The sequence below is a fragment of the Lucilia cuprina genome, chromosome 3, assembly GCF_022045245.1.
Source record: "Lucilia cuprina isolate Lc7/37 chromosome 3, ASM2204524v1, whole genome shotgun sequence".
NCBI lineage: Eukaryota > Metazoa > Arthropoda > Insecta > Diptera > Calliphoridae > Lucilia > Lucilia cuprina.
Genome location: NC_060951.1, coordinates 38,175,394 through 38,197,752, shown reverse-complemented (window position 1 = coordinate 38,197,752; position 22,359 = coordinate 38,175,394). Strand labels below are relative to the sequence as shown.

The following is a 22,359-nucleotide window of genomic DNA, read 5'->3' as shown; positions in this document are numbered from 1 at the left end:
GATGATTGATGATAATTTGTTTTTTCACATTCAACGTTGTATAAATTTATTTAAAACTAAGAAAAATTCTACTGCATAAAATTAATGAAAATGTTAAAAGAAACTGTTGTCTAAGATGAACACGAATAAAGTAGAATAATGTTTAGAGCTATTAAAATGCCAAATAGTTTTACTTAGTTCTTACTATAGTCTAAAGTCCGGAATAGTCCACACTTTAGTCTATAGTACAGACTATGGCCTATATAGTCCAGACTATAGTCCCTAGTCTATAATCTAGACCTTAGTTCAAAGTTCAAATTATAGTCTTTAGTACGACTATATTGTAGACCATACTATAGTCTCTAGTCCAGACTGTAGTTTATATTCCAGACTATAGTCTATAGTCAAGAATATAGTTTAAAGTCTATAGTCCAGACTCTAGTCTTTAGTCCAGACTCTAGTCTATAGCTCAGTCTATAATCTATAGTGTCAGTTCTAGTCTAGAACTGAACTAAAACTAAACTAGAACTGAACTAGAACTGAACTAGAACTGAACTAGAACTGAACTAGAACTGAACTAGAACTGAACTAGAACTGAACTAGAACTGAACTAGAACTGAACTAGAACTGAACTAGAACTGAGCTAGAACTGAACTAGAACTGAACTAGAACTGAACTAGAACTGAACTAGAATTGAACTAGAACTAGAACTGAACTGAATGAACTGAACTAAAACTAAACTAGATCTGAACTAGATCTGAACTAGATCTGAACTAGAACTGAACTAGAACTGAACTAGAATCGATTATTAGTCTATAGTACAGATTATAGTCTATTTTCCAGACTATTGTCTAATCTGGACTAAAGTCTATTCCAGATTATAGTCTGTAGTCCAGACTTTAGTCTGTAGTCAAGTTATTTATATTATTTATATTTTAGTCCAAACTATAGTCCACTCCCAACTAAACTCTATTGCACCGACAATTTGATAATTGTTAAAACGACTGATACCAACTGATAAATTGTTTAAATTTACCATAAAACTTTCATTAATATACCTTTCAAGGCGATTTATTCTTTTAATCCAATGCTTCCTATATTGTTTGGTTACAAAAAAAAAGTTCAATATTATCTTAAAGAAATCTTCAAAAGAAAGTTTCAAACTTTTATTAAATTTCTTATTTGCTTTCTAAGAACTTGTTAGTAACACGTTTTCAGTTTTACAACAAGTCTTGAAATATTACTAACTCTACAGCTTGACTTGATTGAAAAGTATCAAATATGTTTTGTCTTCAAAATTCTATTTTTCCTAATGTTTAAGAAAATAAAAAGTTTAAATAACAACATTTCTACTAAAAGGTTATTTGTTGCTTGTAAAAGTGTGTTATATATTGATATTTAAGTATTTTATAAAAGTATAAAATAATAAATCAACAAAAAACCCCCAGCTGAGTATTTAGAAACATTGTTATTGCTTTTATTACATCTTTTGGCAAGGAATAACTTTGCATATTTCATAACTGCTTAAAAGTATACTAAATATTTTGAAATGAAATTAATTTACCTAGAAGTATGCAATCAATTTTATACTTATAAGAGAATATAAGAATGAAACGTGTAAATAAAGTCTATATAATAAAAAAAGAGCTTAAAAATGTCTATTAAATTATTAAAGAATTTCTAGACCTTAAGTGTGATTAACTCTTAATTCATGTTAACTTTTGTAAACTACGCTTACATACATTCTTATGAAATGTTTTTCACGCAACCTTTTTCCTTTATTTTAACGCCTTAACGTATGCTTTATAATTTATGTTTTTTAATTATTAACAGTCTGCCTGTTTTACGTTTCAATCCCTTTCATTGTTATTATAAATTATCCTTTTCTCTTACTTTCTTCTTTGTGTCGGTTTTTTTTCTTGTTAAGATTGCCTTTCAGGCTTTAGCTTAACACATAAAGTAATTTGTTCTTCTTCGTTCACGTAAACTATTTGAAAATAATCTTTAGTTATTTTATTTTATTTCAATCTCATCTCATAATTTTCCCGTTTTATTATAAACTTTTAATTATTTATGCATGTTTCATGTTCATTGGCATTCAGTTTCTGACGTTTAGCTAAAAGTTTAACGAGCTCTGTAAGCAAAACTTTTTTTCATATTTTGCACGGAACATTTTACTTTGCAAACCTCGGGCATGGGGAAGTAAATTTTAAATATTTTGTGGTTTAGAACAAATTTTAAAGGATTAAGTATACAAAACGTATATTAATGAGTTTTGCGTTAAGCAGTTAATTAATAAATTTAAATTATTTAAATGATATTTTACTTAAACTAAATATTAGTCTTGTTATTTTTCTTATTTCAGTTTTTATGCTGTCAAAATATCAAATTGTTTTTAGATGTGTGTCGGAATCACTTTAAATTAAGAGAATCTGATCTATTTGAGCCAAATATGCTGTATGATTTAACAAATTTCCATCGTGTTTTAATAACTCTATCCAAATTGTCACAATGTGCTAAAGTACAAAAATTACATCCCAACTTAGAGTAAGTAATAATGTTATAAATAAAGGTTTCTACAATGTTCTTTAAAGATAAAAAACTGAACTTAAACTGAACTAAAACTAAACTAGAACTGAACTAAAACTGAACTGGAACTAACCTAAAACTCAACTAGAACTGAACTAAAACTGAACTAGAACTTTACTAGCACTGAACTAGAACTGAACTAGAACTAGAACTGAACTAGAACTGAACTAGAACTGAACTAGAACTGTACTGAACTAGAACTGTACTGAACAAGAACTGTACTAAACTAGAACTGTACTGAACTAGAACTGAACTAGAACTGAACTAGAACTGAACTAGAACTGAACTAGAACTGAACTAGAACTGAACTAGAACTGAACTAGAACTGAACTAGAACTGAACTAGAACTGAACTAGAACTGAACTAGAACTGAACTAGAACTGAACTAGAACTGAACAGGAACAGAACCAGAACTAAACTAGAACTAAACTTGATCTAAACATTTTTATTAACATTAATGTCTTTCTTATTTTACAGAGGCTTTAATTTGCCCTTATCACCAAGTGAAAGATCTCATTCCGATGAAGCCATATACAAAGATTTACATTCAACGTAAGTACCAAAGTGATTCACAAAATTATAAAATTTTTAATTAAAGTTTAAACGTCTTTATTAATACAATTTTTGGAAAATTTAAGAAAACTTGTAGTTTTTAGGATTTTTTTAAAAAAGTTATATATATAAGATATCTATCTACTATCTATAATTCTCTCTATCTCTCCTACTTTCTCTCTCTCTCTCTTGCTCTATACTTCACATTAATTTTCGCAATTGTGAAAAATATGCTTTGAATTTTAAATATTTAAAATTGTTTAACATAAAATACTGTTCAATAAAAATAAATACAAACTCTTAAAGTGATATTAAGAAAAATGGCAGTTTGGATAATCCCTCCGAATATTATGATCGCACGTCACAAAGTGGTTCTATATCAGTAGAAGATGAAAACAGTGATATAACAATAGAAAATGAAATGGGCACCGAAAATACCGATGACTATGAAGATGACAACTTTTCGGCCTTAAGTGAAAATATCGAAGAGGAATCATTATCGGGTGGAGCGAATGGCAGTGGCAATGAAAGTATTAATGCACCCACAAACAATTCACCTAGTATAGTGCGTCCGGCACGTTCAAACAGCACAACAGCACCACCCTTAACTACACGTTCAATTTCTTCATCTGCCATGGGAGTGGGTGGCGGTTATGGCATGGGTTCGACTTCCTCGCGGCATCGTTTGTACAATATGTCTGCGGCGGCCATTGATAGAAATCAAAATTTACAAAATGTTGCTGCCGCTGTTTATAACTATCATGTGGTCAGCAAAGAAGTTGGACATGAATATCTAAATGACATTTATTCGGAGGAAGATGAAAAAGTCTATGAAGATTTATGTTATGTCACGTTCTCATCAAAAGTCTCCGAGGTGTGCATACAACTACTATTTCCATTAATATAAAACAAAAAAAAATATATATGTGAAATTACAAACCCTCAGCTACTATTTGGTGTTGGATGTTGTAAATGAAAATCAAAAAGGAACCAGAAAATGTTTTTCTGGTGCTGATGGGTGTTGCTTTATATTTTCCTTTTTTTTTGTTTATGATCCTAGTTTAAAGCTAAAAAGTAGTTGTTGTGCCTGTTTACAGTATTTAGCTTTGCTTTTTTCTATTTTATTTAAAAATAATATTTATTTTATTTATTTCTTTACTTCCTTTTGAATCATTATCCTTTTAGTCTCCCTAGTTGCTGCAGGCCAGCACAACAGTAATACGTTAAATATTTATTTTTCACAGTTTTTAATCAGAACTGCTTGTTTCATTCATTACCGTTGTTGTATTGCTGCAGGTCTTGTCTTGTTTTTTTTTATGATTCCTTTGTTTCCTTTTGCTAATCAAATTCAGGATTTAAGAAAAAAAAAAAAACAAATTCAAAATGTTGTTGTTTTTTCTTGTTAATCTTTTTTCACGAGTTTTTTGTATAATACCGCATTTTCTTTTTTATATATTTTTTTTTTACATTAATTTCATATTCAGCGTTTATTCTAATTAATGACACTTGCTTTGATTAAATTTTAAAACAATTTCATTTATTTCAAGTTTAATTCATACAATTACAATTACATTGCTTTAAGAAGATTTTAAGGGGCAAAAAAATATATTATAAATAAACTAAAAATTAAAGGAAGTCAGCTAAAGCGGAACTAAAATTTGGCTTGAACTAGAACTGAACTAGAACTAAACTAGAGCTTAAGTAGAAATGAACAAAAATGAACTAGATCTGAACTAGAACTGAAGTATAACTGAACTAGAACTGAACTAGAACTGAACTAAAACTGAACTAGAACTGAACTAGAACTGAACTAGAACTGAACTAGAACTGAACTAGAACTAGAACTGAACTAGAACTGAACTAGAACTGAACTAGAACTGAACTAGAACTGAACTTGAACTGAACTAGAACTGAACTAGAACTGAACTAGAACTGAACTAGAACTGAACTAGAACTGAACTAGAACTGAACTAGAACTGAACTAGAACTAAATTATAATTGAACTAGAACTTAATTAACTAGTACTAGAACTGAACTAGAATTGAACTAGAACTGAACTAGAACTGAACTAGAATTGAACTAGAACTAAACTAGAACTAAATTATAATTGAACTAAAACTTAATTAACTAGAACTAGAACTGAACTAGAATTGAACTAGAACTGAACTGGAATTGAACTAGAATTGAACTAGAACTGAACTAGAACTGAACTAGTACTGAACTAGTACTGAACTAGAACTGAACTAGAACTGAACTAGAACTGAACTAGAACTGAACTAGAACTGAACTAGAACTGAACTAGAACTGAACTAGAACTGAACTAGAACTGAACTAGAACTGAAATAGAACTGAACTAGAACTGAACTAAAACTGAACTGGAACTGAAATAGAACTGAACTAGAACTGAACTAGATCTGAACTAGAACTGAACTAGAACTGAAATAGAACTGAACTAGAAGTGAACTGGAACTGAACTAAAACTGAACTAGAACTGTACTAGAACTGAACTAGAACTAAACTAGAACTAAATTATGATTGAACTAGAACTTAATTAAACGTTCCCATGACAATTGGATCTTAGCACCGGAACGACTTGAGTTATACTCGACCACAGTCGAAGTGTTACAACAACAATAACTTAACTTAGCTAACTACATAACTCTGTGGCAGACATACGTTAAGGAGGTGTACTATCATCCATACTCTTCAATATTTATCTAGCTATCCTTCCTGAACCCCCTCACTGATGTCTCTTTAGTGTCGTATACACCGTCATTTCATCAGGTGTCAACATCGGAGTTAAAACCACCCAGCACCTACTTGGCCACCATTATACCCTCTTTTTTAAGGTACGCAAACTTAAATTATCTGCTTCGAAATCCTCTTCATTACTTGCCTAACATCTCCGCCGAAGGACGTATTATCCACAAAGTTTAAAACTCGAAAATATTTGGTATATGCTTTGACAGTGTCCTTAACTTTGCAGGACATGCAAACTAAATCAACCAAATAGTTCAAAACAGTAATAAATTCCTTCAGATGGTACTTCTTATGCTATTAGTCGCAACCGGATACGTTGAAATGACGAATGTGAATCAATTGCATGAGGACATCAGGTTACTGTCATTATGACAACATAATGTGTTTTCATCTACACAGTTCGCGCTGGCGTGGCGTCATCCACGACGTCATACTTATCGGACGTCGACAAAATATCCTATGTTGCAAGCGAACGGGGAATGTTGCATCAAATGACGGTCACTGAAGCCATTAATAGCTACACATGTAACAGAGTCCTAAATAAATGAACACCCCTGCAGTTTTCTCAGTTGTTACCGTGAACGAATCGTTCCAGACACTGTAAATCGTGCCCTGTCATCAAAGCCTTCATGACACGGTTCATTTATTGAATAGGAGTAAACGTACTAGATCTAAACAAGAACTGAACTCGAGAAATAAGGATGAAATAAATCAGAATTGAACTACAAATAAACTAGAACTGAAATAGAACTAAACCAGAATTAGTTATGAATTAGAAATTACCCAGAACTCAACTAGGACTGCACTAAGACTAAATTAGAACTTAAATTAGTATTTAAAATATATTATTTAATTCACCCTAAATAGAATAATAGTTGCTTTCAAGGTCAACGAGTAAAAAAGTTTATTTGCAAATGAAATAGTTTAATTGTGTTTCACATACAAATATAACCGAATGAATCTAAACGAAAACAAGCACAATCAATGTTTTTACTAACTTATGTAGAAAACAAAATGCAATGAACGATTATTTCCTGGAAAATTATCCTTGAATTTGTTTGTTTGCTTTTATGTGCAGTATCCTTTTCTACTAAAAAACAAGAAACAAATTTAACTTATAAACAACATATTAGTTTTTTTATTCAAAGAATTTAGAAGTTTTCATTTAGTTTTGTGTAAAAAAGTAACAATTTTAAACATTCGAAAATAATTTTAGTTTAGCTTTTCAATTAAAATAATTTTGTTTACAATTTAGTTTTAGTTGTGTAAGTAAATAGGTCACATTTTTCATTTAGTTTACAGTCTAATGATTTCCATGAGTAGCTTTAGGAATATTTAAATTACTGTCATCACTTTGATTACTAACATCATCATCATCATCTTCTGAATCACTGCTTAATACTTTACCAAGACTAGAGGTGACAGAAGTTACCGTACCCACCAGGGGTGTTACATCAACATTAGGATATTCAACTTTAACAATCTGACCCATTACTTGTAGAATGGCATCGAAACGTTTTTCCAAACGTCTATTGAAACGTCTCTTATGACGATAATACTTATCACGTTCACTTAAACGATTCTTTGTAGTTGATGCAGATGAGTTGGAGTTTGGTTGTTGTTGCATATTGTGTGTTTGCCTACTTTGAGTACTAGTCGAGGGCATGTCGTTGAGGAAAGCTTGATCGTGAATCTCTTCCTTGATTACCAAACTTTCAGTTTGTGTTATATTTTCTGATTTGATTTCAAATGTTTGGCCATTACCATCACGTACTGTTAACATGTTAAGTGGTGACAAATCATTGGTTGTATGAATGTTTGTTTGTAATATATCCACCACCATATTTAAGGAACCTTGGGATTCTTCACTGGCATCAGCAAAATAGTTGGATTGCTGTTCCTGCAATTCATCATCTTCGTGCCGTTTAACCTCTCCCACCATGTCTGCCAAAGAAGATCTCTTGGAATAGAAATCATGATCAGTATTTCTAACACAATTCATATTTTCATCCTCATCTTCACACTGACCCATAGAACCATTAATGATTCTAGTAGTTTCAGTTATAATTTGAAATTCATCATTTGTATCACTGCTAAATAGATGTATGCCATCATCAATAGAAATATTATTATTGTTGTTGTTGTTGTTGCTAGTGTTCGCTTGTATAACTACTGTTGTATTATTTGGTATATTTTCTTTAGCACAGTCTTTTTGTATGATAATAGTTTCATTATGTAACAATTTCGTAGGAGTTTTAATTGTAGTAGTTTGATTTTGTTGTTCTTGTTCTGTTATTCTTGAGGAGGTCTGTATCAGTTCCTCTTCACCTGTCTGTTCAAGATGTTCATTATTACTGTTTTCCGTACGATGTGTTAAGGCGTATGAGTGTAAATTAGTAGTTTTGCGTGTCATGAATGCGTGAATTGCTCCGAAAAACTCCCACTCTTGATTGATACGTTTAATAAGCTCGGCATCGATAGTTTTGGAGGCAATATTACCCAAACGTGTTTGCTAAAAAGGAAGGAAGGATAATGTTAATTTTAATTGAATTCAAATTAGTGAGCAGTTTTAAACAATTAATGTTTTATCTTCGAAAAAGGTTTTTAGTATGTGTTGAGTATAGCATGAGTTTTAATTCAGTTCTGGTTTAATAAATTTAATTAAAAATGAACTTGAATTAAACTTTAACTAACGTAAAACTGAACTAGAATTGAACTGGAAGTCTAAAAGAACTGAACTAAAATTAAATAAGAACTAAACTAGATCTGAACTAAAATCAAACCAGAACAAAATTAGAACTGAACTAGAATTAAAACTAGAATTGAACTTAACTAGACTGAACTGAAGTAGCATTGAACAAGAACTAAACTAGAGGTGAACTAGTAATAAACTAGAATTGAACTAAAAACGTACAAGAACTGAACGAAATTAGAACTAAACTAGAGCTGTACTAAAACTAAACCAGAACTAACCTACAACTGAACTAGAATTGAACTAAACTAGAACTTAACAACTGACATAACTGAAGTATAATTGAAAATGAACTGAACTAGTAATGAACTAGAACTAAATTAAAATTTAACATGAACTGAACTAAAGCTAATGTAGAACTGTATAAGAACTGAACTTGTGTTCAACTAGAGTTAAACTAGTAGTAAACTTGAACTCAACTAGAACTGAACTGAATAAAAACTAAACGAGAACGGAACTAAAATTGAAATAGATCTAAGCTAGAACTAAACTTATCTAGAACAAAATTAGAATTGGGGGTTTACTCTGTAATGGTATACGCACAATTGGGACGAACGACGAATTTCGTATAGGACGACGAACTAGTCGACAACAATTCGTTGCGTAAATTCTTCAAATGGAACACAATAAAATTATTCGTTTTGCGAATTCGTTTCAAAATTTGTTCGAAATTGGAAAAAGAAAGAAAAAAGAAAAAGGAACAAAATTATATTTTTGTGCATCTCCACGAATATGATATAATTTTAATAGCTTTAAAATTTATTCGAATATTATTTCGAAATTAGAAAATTGGTCTCGAAAAGAACTAAAATTATATTTTTGTGAATATCTCCAATTTTGAGATATTTTAACAGCTTCATTTTTTCAAACATTATTTCGATGTTTCGAACTTAATTTTAAATATTCCAACATATTATTGTAGTGTCATCGAATGTACTCCAAACTGACAAATTTTATACAATTTGAGCCACCAGAACTAGTTTTAATGGCTTTAAAAAATTTTCGAACTTAAGTTCGAATTTTTGAAAATTTTATTTTTAATTTTTTTAAAACCCAGAAATTATTTTAAGAACATAAAAATGTTTTTGAACATAACTTTGAATTTTCGAATATAAGTGTCATTAGCTGTACTCACAACCGCCAAATTTCAGAAGATTCGAGCTACCGGAATTGGTATTAAAACAATTTCCCCCCAATTAATTCGTCGTTCGTCTGCGTAGAAATAAAACTATCACACAGTTCGTTACGAATTTCGTTTTACGCATTGATTGTACGTATTTTCATTTACTTTAGTCACTAAAGTAAACTAAAGTTTAGTGTGTTCTATATCTGACGACGAAAATTCGCTGCGAAAAATTCGTCGTTCGTCCCAATTGTGCGTATAGCATAACTCGATTCGAATGAACAACATTTCGAATTTGTATGTTAAATACAAAGTTTCTAAAACTTTTTGTTTCGAATCGAACTACGGAGTAACCTCCCTGAATTATTAGTGAACCAGAAATGAAATAAAATTGCACTATAAATAAACTAGTACTGGAACAGAACTAGAATTGAAGTAAATCTAAACTAGAAGTCTATTTGAAGGGGGAATAGAATTCATTATCCTGGTAGTTAACTGCGCGCGAACCCCATTTTGGCAAATGGAAGTGAACAAGTACCGAACTAGTACGCAACTACAATTGAAATTGAAGTGAAAAAGAACTAAAAATGAACAATACAACGACGAATCATCTGTTCTCTAATCTTCTCTAGAATCAATAGGTAGGAATAACCATGTTCTGGTAAAACAGATAAATAACTGTTTGCAGTTTCAAATTATCCACATAATCTGTAGTTTGTTTGCCGACTCGACCCCTCCTCTTTTTAAACTCACCTTATATTGTTTATAACGTGTCAACATATTGGACCATTGTTTTCTTACAAAGAACACATTGAAATCATCCAAATTGGCAGCTATTAAAATGTTCCTAAAAAAATGTATGTATTAGTGTGCAAACAAATTGCATTGATTAAATACCACAATTCTAACTTACTTCCAAGGCACCACACTGCTGGGTTTATTGGTAAACCAGGCATCATGAGCAATTCTCGCCTCAACTAACTTGCGTTTCTGTTCTATGGTCCCTAGATTAGAAAAACATTGAAATTAACTTGTGTTAATATAATTACTTGTTCTCATACTTACATTTCTTCGAGATGCGTCTCTTGGCATAAGAATGCAATTCCATTCTAAAACTAATTCACTTTGGCTGTCCGTCTGCTATTCTTCTTCTTCTTATTGTTGGTGTACTTTTAATTTCTTAGTTTTCATATTATTTTATTGTTTGTTGATTAAACATTTAGGTGATTATATTAATATGAATGTTTTTTCAAGATTTTTATTTAATTTTTGTATATTTTCTTTGCCAATTGATTTTATTATTTGTCCGTGTACACTGCTGCTGTTGTATGATTTTATTTGTGATGCGTTGTGTGTTTGATTTTGTTGGACCGAATGAATCTCATGTTTTTTACTCACATTTTCATTTTGAGGTTAATTTCTGCTGTTTCTTTTCATTTGTCTTTTTGTGTGTGTGTGTTTTTTTTTCTTTGTGTTATTTTGAAAACAAAGACAAAGAGCACACAAGTTGTTGTTCTCTTGCTCTTTAGGCTGGGAATTTTTGTATTTGCTTGGTTTTTTCCCAATTTGTTTACATTTAGTTGTTTTTGTTTTGTATATAAACTAGAACTGGTTGCATTTGAGAGATGATAATCAGCTGTTTACTTAGAGATGGTAAATTTGTAGTTAACCTATCGATAAAATAACTGAAACTAAACGTTATTTAAATGATATTTTTGTTTTGTGGTTTAAATTTTAATTAATTTAAGTTAATTCATAATTACTGCTTATAATTTTCAAATTTCTTATTAATTTTTCTTCAAATATGAAATTTTTAATTCTTTTTCATTTATTATTAAATTTTTTTACATAATTTCAATATTTAATATTTTATTTTTTCTTTTAATTCTTTTTTATTTTTATGTAAAATTTTATGTATAATTTATCACAAAAAAAACTCACTATACTAGTACCAACGATAATGTTGCATGTAATGGTCATGTTGATGAACATATTAATACAAAAGAGGAGGAAGTTTATCAAGATTTATGTGCTTTACAAAAAACGAGTAGAACTCAGGTATTAATTTTTTTTATAATTTATTTTGATTTTTTTCTATTACATAAAAAATAGCCTTAGATGTAATAGCATGTTTTGATGTTTTGTTTTATATGCTTTTCCTGGTAATGGTTTATTAAATTTTAAATAATTTTTTTTCTTTAAATTATTTAGATTACTTCAGCCACCAGTTTTGAACAACGTGATTATGTTATACGTGAATTAATCGATACGGAATCGAATTATTTAGATGTTTTAAATGCTTTAAAAACAAAATTCATGGCACCACTGGAACGTTTACTAAAACCGGAAGAAATTAAACAAATATTTCCAAGGATTAAGGTAATTTCTTTTATTATATAGTTTAGACTATAGTTAGTCGATAGTCTAGTCTATAATTAGCAAATAGTTGTCAATGTAGGCAGCCCGGACTTTAACAAGTCTATAGTCCAGACTATGTTCAGTCTACAGCCCACGCTATGACCAGTTTATAGTCCAGATTATAGTCAGTCTGTAGTCCAAATAAAAGCCATTTGTTTAGACTATAGTTAGTCGATAGTCTAGTCTATAATTAACAAATAGTTGTCAATGTAGGCAGCCCGGACTTAGAATAAGTCTATAGTCCAGATTATGTTCAGTCTACAGCCCACGCTATGACCAGTTTATAGTCCTGATTATAGTCAGTCTGTAGTCCAAATAAAAGCCATTTGTTTAGACTATAGATAGTCGATAGTCTAGTCTATAATTAGCAAATAGTTGTCAATGTAGGCAGCCCGGACTTTAACAAGTCTATAGCCCAGAATATGACCAGTTTATAGTCCAGATTATAGTCAGTCTGTAGTCCAAATAAAAGCCATTTATATAGTCCAGATTATAGTCAGTCTTTAGTCCAGCTATAGTCAATCTGTAGTTTAGACCATTGTCAATTTATAAAGATCTGACTATAGTCAGTGTATAGTCTAAAAGATAGTCAATTTAAAGTCCTGAATGAATTAATCGGTCCAGACTATATTCATTAAACTAACTACTTTCATTTCTCTCTTTCCCAGGAACTGGCCGATATTCATACAAAATTTCTAGACAAATTACGAGAATCTCTACAGCCCAATGCTAAAATGAAAATGAGTCAAGTATTTTTAGAATTTCGTGAACCATTCCTAATCTATGGTGAATATTGTTCATGTCTATTGGGTGCCATTGATTTTTTGGGTGATGTTTGTAAAAAGAATCAAATTGTCGAGGAATTAGTACAGGTTGGTATTGAAATTAAAAAATATAAATAAAAAAGAAAAATTAAGTAACTTAATTTACTATTTAATAAACAGAAATGTGAACGTGAATATAATGTGGGTAAATTGCAATTAAGAGATATATTATCGGTGCCCATGCAGCGTATATTAAAATATCATTTACTATTGGATAAACTAGTAAAAGAGACATCACCTGTAAGTTAAACAGAAAAATTTAAATAAAGTGATTTAGATTAGATATTTTCTCTTTTTTTCAGATGCATGAAGATTATCGCTCTTTAGAAAGAGCTAAAGAAGCCATGATAGATGTTTCTCAGTATATTAACGAAGTTAAACGTGATTCAGATCATTTAGTGATCATACAAAAAGTCGAGGTAATTTTAAAGATGAGTAGTCAACTCTGCAAAGATTACATATCCAAAAATTGTTAACTTCTTTCTTACAGGACAGCATTATTGGCTTAAATCTACCAAATGGCAATGATCTCTTAAAATATGGTCGTCTACTGTTGGACGGTGAATTACACATTAAGGCACATGAAGATCAAAAAACCAAATTACGTTATGCCTTCGTTTTCGATAAAATTCTCATCTTAGTCAAACATTTGCATGTCAAGACTGGCGATATGCAATACACATATCGTGATTCTCATAATCTAAACGAATATTGGGTAGAACAAAGTCATTCAAGACGTACTATAGGACGTGATACACGTTTCAAATATCAACTGTTATTGGCAAGAAAATCTGGTAAAACAGCATTTACTTTGTATCTGAAATCAGAACCAGAACGTGATAAATGGCGTAAGGCATTAACAGAAGCGATGGAGAATCTTGATCCACCCGGATGTCGTAACACGGACCATAAAATGGAAATCTTTACATTTGATGCACCGACAACATGTCGTCATTGTTCGAAATTCCTAAAGGGTCGTATACATCAAGTGAGTTTGTTCTTATTGTTAAAGAAGTTACAATAACAGATAAATAATCTGAATGTCTTTGTGATTTTAAAGGGCTATCGCTGTAAAGTTTGTGAGATTGCGGTGCATAAAGGTTGCATTTCTTCTACGGGCCGTTGTAAACAAAATATTATTGCCATGCCGCCGCCCGTTTGTGATAGACAATTAGCGGAGTTTAATTGGTAAGTGAGGAGATTTACAGATTGAATAAAGTGGCCGATTTAATATTCCTTTGATTTTTTTCTCTCTCATTAGGTTTGTGGGCAATATGGATCGTGAAACTGCACAGTTGCGTTTAGAACACAGACGTGTTGGCACTTATCTATTAAGAGTACGACCACAAGGTGCATCTAATCCCAAAGAAACTATGTATGCTTTAAGTTTAAAGTAAGTTTTAGTTTTCATGTTTGTTTAGATGTTTGTTTTAATTAAATATTTAAAATATTTTCTTATAGAACTGATGATAATGTTATAAAACATATGAAAATTAATCAAGATACTATAGCGGATAATATCGTATATTGTCTGTCGTCGAGAAGACATTTTAAAAGTATTGTCGAATTGGTATCCTATTATGAACGCAATGATTTAGGGGAGAATTTTGCAGGGTAAGTTAGTAATTGAAAGCTTTTAAAATAAATCTAAAATTTCAAACGGAAACATAAATTTCACCAGAAAACTGAAATTTATTCAAAATTTGAATATTATCTGTAAACTGACATTTTAACTGAAAACTGAAATTTCGCCAGAAATCTGGAATGTAATTTTTTATCATAAAACATGTGTTGTACCACTTTGTTGGCATTTCACCAGAGAACTTGATTTTCACCACAAAAATAAGTTTTCACCTTAAAATTAATTTTTTATTTAATTTTCACAACAAAACTTAATTTTCACCACAAAACTAGTTTTTCACCTCAAAAGTAATGTTCACTTCAAATTTATATTTTCGACTTAACTCTCTTACAAAACTAATGTTTTAAATGTGCAATGAATGTGTTTATTCGCCTCAAATTGAGAATTCGCCTCAAAAACTGATTTTCACCATAAAACTAGTATTTCGCCGCAAAATTAGTTTTTTACCTAAAATTTTGTATTTTTAACCACAAAACTTGATTTTCACTTCAAAAGAAGTTTTTTCCACAAAACTTTGTTTTCACCACAAACAAGTTTTTCATCCCAAACATGTTTTCTTTTTCAAAACTAAGAACTAGGGTTTTATAGTTTAAACGAAAATTCTACTTTTTTCGACTTTTTGACTATTTTCGAACATTTTTTACTTTTTTTTCGAGTTCTTCCGACTTTTTTTTTTTAGAGTTTTTGACTTTTTTCAAAATTTTCGACTATTTTTTATTTTTATCTACTATTTTCGAGTTTTTTTTCGACTTTTCGACATTTTTCGAGGTTTTCCGACTAATTTACAGTTTTTGACTTTTTTCTACTTTTTAAAAATTTTCGACTTTTTTCTACAATTTTCGAGTTTTTGATTTTGTCCTACTTTTCGATTTTGACTTTTTTTAATTTTTTCGACTTTTACATAGACAAAGTCGACTTTTTTCATAGACGATAGTCAAGTTATCGACTTTTTTGTAACAAAATAGTCAACTTCGACTTTTCGACTTTTTCCGACGAAAGTCGATTGTTCGATTTATAGAACACACTAAACTGGGTTTTCACCACAGACAAGTTCTTTACCACAAACATATTTGTTTTACAAAACTAAGAACAACAAAACAGGGACAGCTCAAATCTTTATTCACCATAAAGCCATTTCTTCATCACAAAGGAAATTTTTCACTGTAAAACTGAAAACTAGACTTTCAAAACTTATTTTTCGCCTCAAATCTAGTTTTTCACCACAAAACAAGTTTTTTTACTTTAAAAAAAGTTTCTTACCTCAAAACTGGGGTTTTTCTAACGAAATTAAGACGAACAAAACAGGGACAATATATTCACCACAAATGAAATGTTTCATTTAAAAATAAAAATTAAGACTTTCAAAATTTATTTTTCGAAACAAATGTAGTTTTTTACCACAAAACAAGTTTCTTACCACAAAACAGGCTTTTCACCACAAACAAATTTTTCACCACAAAACTTGTTTTTTACCTCAAAATTGGTTCTCACTTATTTTCACCAAAACTGTATCTCACCACAAAACTAGTGATTTCCCACAAATTTAGTTCTTTTAACTTAAAACTAGTGTTGTATCACAAAATCTAATTTTTCCTCCAAAATTACAAATATTTTCACCTTAAAATGGAATTTCGAAAACAATTTATTTTCCAATACAACTTTAACAATTTCTCTTCCTTTACAGACTAAATCAATCCTTACAATGGCCTTATCGTGAGGTCTTTGCCACCGCCATTTATGATTTCGAACCCAAAGGCAATAATCAACTGCAATTAAAAACCGGCTGTCAAGTATTGGTCATAGGTAAAGATGGTGATAGTAAAGGTTGGTGGCGTGGTAAAATTGGAGAAGTGGTAAGTTTCTTAATCAATTTCTTTAAAATTAAAATATTAACAAAACAACAAAAACAAAAAATACAATTTACAATACATAGGTCGGTTACTTTCCGAAAGAATACGTTCAAGAACATCCACCCACCAATGATGAACTCTGATATTATAATTATGAAATCGATTTTTCTCGCAGTAAACTAGAACGTTCCCGTCTACTACAAAATTCCATGTCTTTAAGTAGCATGGAAGAGGAACAACAGCAATCGCAACATGAAATTTTAGTAATCGAGGGTCAGTAATTTAATTACAAACAAAAAACAAAATGTACTTTGATTATTAGTTTTTTTTTAAGAAATTAAATTTTATAGTTTTGCTATAAAATTTGTTAAAAATTTTTTTTGTTTTTTATATATTTTTTTGTTTTAAGAAAAAAGTGCCAATTATATTTGTTAATTTTATTTTTTTTTTTTCCAATTAGTTTTTTAAATTTTCCTTTTTTTGTTTTTTGAAAACACTTGCTGAATATATTTTTTACAAACTCTCAAAAAGGGCATTAAGTAAAAGAAAAAAAAATAAATTTAATACCGAAACATATGTGCAGCTTTAATATATTGTAGAGCATTTCAAGGATTTTATTTTTATATATTTACAATAAAATCCTTGTTATTATATATAAATAAATATACTATATTTACTTAGAAAACAACAACAACAAAAATTAGTTTTTAAATAAAATATTGAACAAACAAAAAAAATTTTAAATTAAATAAATTATGAAAAACAAACTCAACTATTTAAACAGAAAATAAAGAAAACTATTTTATGGTAGAAATTATTATTACATACATATATATTTAAATATATACATATAAACAAAATTAATTAATATTTATTCAAAAAGAAACATAAACTTGGCAAAATGTTTAAAGAACTTTAAAAATATTAAAGAATTTCTTTGTGTAAATTTTTTATTAAAAAGAAATTCTATAAAACTTTTAAGAAAATTAAAAGTTTTTATACTTTTTTATAAAATCAGTTTTTGTTTCTAAAGTTCTTTAAATTTATTTGTATACAATATTCAAAATATAGTTTTGTATAAAACATTTTCAATTGTAAAATGAAAAGAAGAAATATGTCAATAGTTTAAAGTATATTTATACATCTAAAACTATTCATAACCTTTCCCTTTATTGTAAAATTATTAAAGGACAAGTATAGTTTATTTGATATTCTCAATATGGTAGAAATAGATAACAATATATATATATATATATATAAAAAGTTTAAACTAAATATGAAGAAAATTAACTAAAATGTAATTATTTGGTTTCCCTTATTAAAAAGAATTTCAAGTTTTTTTTTTTTTTTTGTTAAAAATTAAGGCGGAAATAATTTAAAAACCCCGGTTCGATTATTGATACTTAAGTTGTGTTGCCAGCAGTCATCGCAACTGTTATAAAACTCGGTGTTAAGAAAAAGTTATCGATATTGTGTCATCTGTGGTTATTTTGACAGACTAGCAACAAAAAAATGTAAACAAACAAAAAAAAATATAGATACGATTTTAAATTAAAGTTAAATTTTAGTTGCTGTTGTTGTTGCAACGGCTAAAACTATACAATAATCTATTTGGAAGGTTCAAAATCAATATCCATGCCTAAAAATTGGGCTACTACAACTAGATGCGTCCATAAATCCATTGGACAGAGTGAAGTTAGGTTGGCTGAGCAGTTGGTAATGTGGTGGCTGTAATAAGGGGCCTGACCACATGCAGAACACCTTAAAAGAGAATTTAATCTAGTTGGAAGGTTCTAAAACAATATCCAAGCCTAAAAAAATTCATTGGACAGAGTGAAGTAAGATTGGCTGAGCAGTTGAATATGTGGTGTCTGTGATAAGGGCCCTGACCACATGCAGGACATTCGTTAGGGACGGCACGTTCTATAAATGATTAGTAAGCATTGACCCTGTTGCTCCAACCCGATCTTAGATATACCAGAACTACTCTTCTCTGCTATGGGTGGTGGGCATCCTTCAAGTACGATATTCGAATTAGGTTTTCCTCCCGATATAAGATTATCACCCCCGAACAAGTTTTGACTTTAAAACAAGTTCTTCATTATAAAGTTAAGTTTCCACCACCAAAGGGTTCTTTACAGCAAAAAATTTAAATTTCATTTCAAAATTACATTTTCATCTTAAATTTTTTTCCAAAAACATCCGATCCAATAATGTAAATGCGACGAAAAAAACCAAGAAATTATCTCTTTTAATAGCAGGGAAACCAAATAAATATTTCAATAAATTATGAACAAAAAAAAGGTAAAAAAATTTTATATAAAAATAATACTTTTTTTTGGCAACGAAAAAAATTATTAATAAATTATTATAAAACTACATACTTGCATACATACAAATACATATATATTTTTGAAAAACATTATACATTTTATTTACAACAAAAACACATGGAAAAAAGTTCAAAAATTTAAAGAAAAACACAAAAAAAAACATATTAAATTGTGTACCTTAAAGGCCATAAAAAAAGTTTTAATAAAAACAAAAAACAATTAAATAAATTTAAGTAAAAATAAAAAAATTGTAAAAAATATATAAATTTTTTAGTTTTAGTTATGAGCGTGTAAACAAACAATTGAGGCAAAGTTAAACATTTCTGTAAGAGAATTTTTAAAATTATTTTATGATTTTCAAAAAAATAAGACTAAATTCAAAAATATTGAAAAGAAAACATTTGGAATATGAAATTATTTACGTAATAAAAGAAGAAAAAGGGACCCCAAAGGAGGATTTTTAAAATTTCAATATTAATTTTTTTTTAACAATTATAAAATTTTTAACTGTTTTTCAACAATTCCAAGTGGTTTTGAGTGCAATTTTTGTATAACGAATAACTTATTACTTTTAAAAGTCCACTTATTTATTTGAAATTAAAAAAAAAATAACTTAAAAAAATTTAAAATAGAGTGAAATTTTATGGTAGAAAAGAAAAAATTATAAAACAAACACAATTAGAGGAAACAAATTATATATATTTAAAATCATAACAAATATAATTAAAAACATATATAAATTATTTATAAAATATATATATTTATTATGCCAAATAAAACAAAGAAACAAAATTTAGTTTTAAAACATATTAAAAAAAAGTAAAATTTTTAAAAATACTAAAGAAATGTGATGATGGTTTCAAAAGGATAGAAAAATATTTTAAAACTTTATAAAAAAAAGGATATTATAATATCTATGTTAACTACACTTTTGGTATTTCCAACAATTTTAGCTTTTTTCCCCACTCACTCTTTCTCAAGTTTAATACTTCTAAACTCTAGCTCTATTTAACCAAGACTTTTTAATGTTAGTTTTTAAGTTTCTCTCTCTCTCTCTCTTTAAACATGTATGTATAACTCTTGTACTTCCTACAGCTTTTTTCTTATAGCTTAAGCGTCTTTTCAAAACAAAATACTTTGAAATTTTTTCATATAACCAAACTTAAATCTTAATCTCTTTTCTTATTAGCTTATTAACTATTAACATTCCTAATTAAACAAAGCACTGGTATAATTGTTTATTTTTATTATTTTTTTAATATAATAATGCACTAATTTTCCAAACTCTTCTATCTCTTTAGTTATAAAAAAACTTTGCAAAAATTAGTGCCATTTTGTTTTCTTCTGTTTTGCTCAACTATGTCTTCCTGTCAAATTTCTAACAAAATTATTTACATAATTGCATTTCTCTTTTGTTTTAAATACAAATACATTTTCATTTTATATAAATAATTGAAAACTTGTGTATCTCTATGTTAAAATTCAATGTGTGCTACTTTGTATCTTAAAATTTTAATTATTATTTTATTTTTTTGTATTTTTGTTTTTGCGAATTTTTGTTAATTTTATTAAGCTGCAAACAAATATTTTTAAATATAAGTTAAATTATGTTATATAAAAATAAACACAGACACAAAATGTTACATGTTTTAATGTAAAAAAAAAACAAATTGAAATCAATAATTTGTAATTTATAAGATACAAAAATAAATAAATAATTTAAAGAAATATATATTGGAGAATGTTAATTTAATGTAATTGATAGATAGATAGATAGATAGATAGATAGATAGATAGATAGATAGATAGATAGATAGATAGATAGATAGATAGATAGATAGATAGATAGATAGATAGATAGATAGATAGATAGATAGATAGATAGATAGATAGATAGATAGATAGATAGATAGATAGATAAATGGATAGATAGATAGATAGATAGATAGATAGATAGATAGATAGATAGATAGATAGATAGATAGATATATAGATAAATAGATAGATAGATAGATAGATAGATAGATAGATAGATAGATAGATAGATAGATAGATAGGCAAATAGATAAATATATATATAGATACATACATACATACATACACCAACGTAGATTCTGTTTGATTATGAAGGGTCGTGTTATTAAGGGTAAGACCTTAAACTAGAATGTTGCTCAAAGAATCCTCATTAGAGTATCCAATCAAAGAAACGGCAAAATCCCTGATTACACCAAGGAGTTAATAGGACATTTCTACATTTTTAGAATAATTTATCGGATCCAAGACATTTAAAGGTGCCATTGAATCACACTTAAGCTTATGGGGAATGTGTACCATCGGTTTTAAAATGATAGAGATGATTGTTGTAAAAGCTCAACTATGGCTGACAGCATCTTTTTATATTATTAAAACATTTTGTTCGATCCAAGATAATAATATTCAGTTGATTTAAATTGCTCTTTGCAACTTATGAGGGAATGTGCTCCATCGGTTTTAATATGCTACACGTGATTGGTTTGCTTAGACCAGCCAAAAAAGTGTGAAGACGAAGGATTAAAGGACCTATATATATATGTTAAAAGCTGCAAAAATCTAGCCACATCATTACAGAGAACCTGCACCAAATACAAATGCCTTGTTGGATGCTAAGAATACGCCCAGAATATGCAGTCCAACTTCAAAGTGGGACATTGAAAGTGACTTTAAAAGTTTTACGGTGGCGGATAGTTTTTTCTTGGGTAAAAAACTTTTGGTTGATACAGCTTTTACTGGAATGACAATATTTGGCTGAGTATGACTTGATTCGTGGTAACGCTGCGTTATTGAAAAAGAAGCTAATAGTTCAATTTGAAATTTTATTACCAAAATGTCGTTTCAAACAAAATTAAAATTGTTTGTGTTTTTTTGCTATTACTATGGCTGCTGTTTTCGCCCAGCCTGAGAAAATAAAGGTATTTAATAATTTTTAAATGAATAAAGAAACTTTTGTTTATAATTTCTGTTTAATTATTCAATAGGATCCCAAGATCTTTGTTGCGGGAGGTGGTAATCAAAAGGATGGTTATGATTTCATTGCCGATGTGCGTAAAAATGTTTACGAAAGTGGTGATAAACATTCTTTTGATATAACTGGAGGTTATTCCCAACATGTGGGTGGTCCTTATGGTAATAGTCCTGCAGATCGTCGTGTAGGTGGCATCTATACTTATAGATGGTAGATTTAAATGGTTTATAAATCCTCTTTTTACAGAAACAAACCAACATTTTAATAATCTTACCAGCAAATGATTTTTAAATGAAATTGGGTTAGAAGAAAATTCGATAAACTATTTAACAGAAAAAATAATTTACCTAATTTCTATAAAAAAGAATTTATATTTAAATAAATTAAACATATTTGTTACATAATACGCATATTATTGACAAAAACACAAAAAAATTTTTAAAATTATCCTACTTTCCCACTCATTGCATTAAAAATGTAAATAAACAAAGTAAATAAACATTGCACACACACCTACTCACCCACATTTACTCTCC

At 29.0% G+C, this 22,359-nt stretch overlaps 3 protein-coding genes across 4 annotated transcripts; 2 read left to right on the top strand and 1 right to left on the bottom strand.

The window, feature by feature from the left end:
* Positions 1–2,346: 2,346 nt before the first annotated feature.
* Positions 2,347–16,886, top strand: LOC111680595 (protein vav). Of its 2 annotated transcripts, none has more exons than XM_046946019.1 (13): positions 2,347–2,526; positions 3,046–3,120; positions 11,705–11,813; positions 11,967–12,134; positions 12,842–13,045; positions 13,118–13,237; positions 13,300–13,416; positions 13,488–13,985; positions 14,058–14,185; positions 14,259–14,390; positions 14,459–14,611; positions 16,324–16,492; positions 16,573–16,886. In XM_046946019.1, the coding sequence occupies exons 1-13, from the start codon at positions 2,432–2,434 to the stop codon at positions 16,630–16,632; spliced, it is 2,028 nt and encodes a 675-aa protein (XP_046801975.1). In that variant the 5' UTR covers positions 2,347–2,431; the 3' UTR covers positions 16,633–16,886. The 2 variants fall into 2 exon arrangements, with proteins under 2 accessions (XP_046801975.1, XP_046801974.1); XM_046946018.1 differs by lacking the exon at positions 11,705–11,813 and adding an exon at positions 3,427–3,994.
* LOC111680583 (serine/threonine-protein kinase pakF) lies at positions 7,118–11,269 on the bottom strand. Its single transcript, XM_023442251.2, has 4 exons — positions 10,821–11,269; positions 10,669–10,759; positions 10,509–10,602; positions 7,118–8,392 (listed from the first exon to the last, which is right to left on the bottom strand). Exons 1-4 carry the CDS (start codon positions 10,861–10,863, stop codon positions 7,184–7,186), a joined length of 1,437 nt encoding a protein of 478 aa, XP_023298019.2. The 5' UTR covers positions 10,864–11,269; the 3' UTR covers positions 7,118–7,183.
* Positions 16,887–21,269: 4,383 nt separating the features above from the next.
* LOC111680598 (diptericin-D-like) lies at positions 21,270–22,088 on the top strand. Its single transcript, XM_046947319.1, has 2 exons — positions 21,270–21,770; positions 21,837–22,088. Exons 1-2 carry the CDS (start codon positions 21,735–21,737, stop codon positions 22,035–22,037), a joined length of 237 nt encoding a protein of 78 aa, XP_046803275.1. The 5' UTR covers positions 21,270–21,734; the 3' UTR covers positions 22,038–22,088.
* Positions 22,089–22,359: the final 271 nt, after the last annotated feature.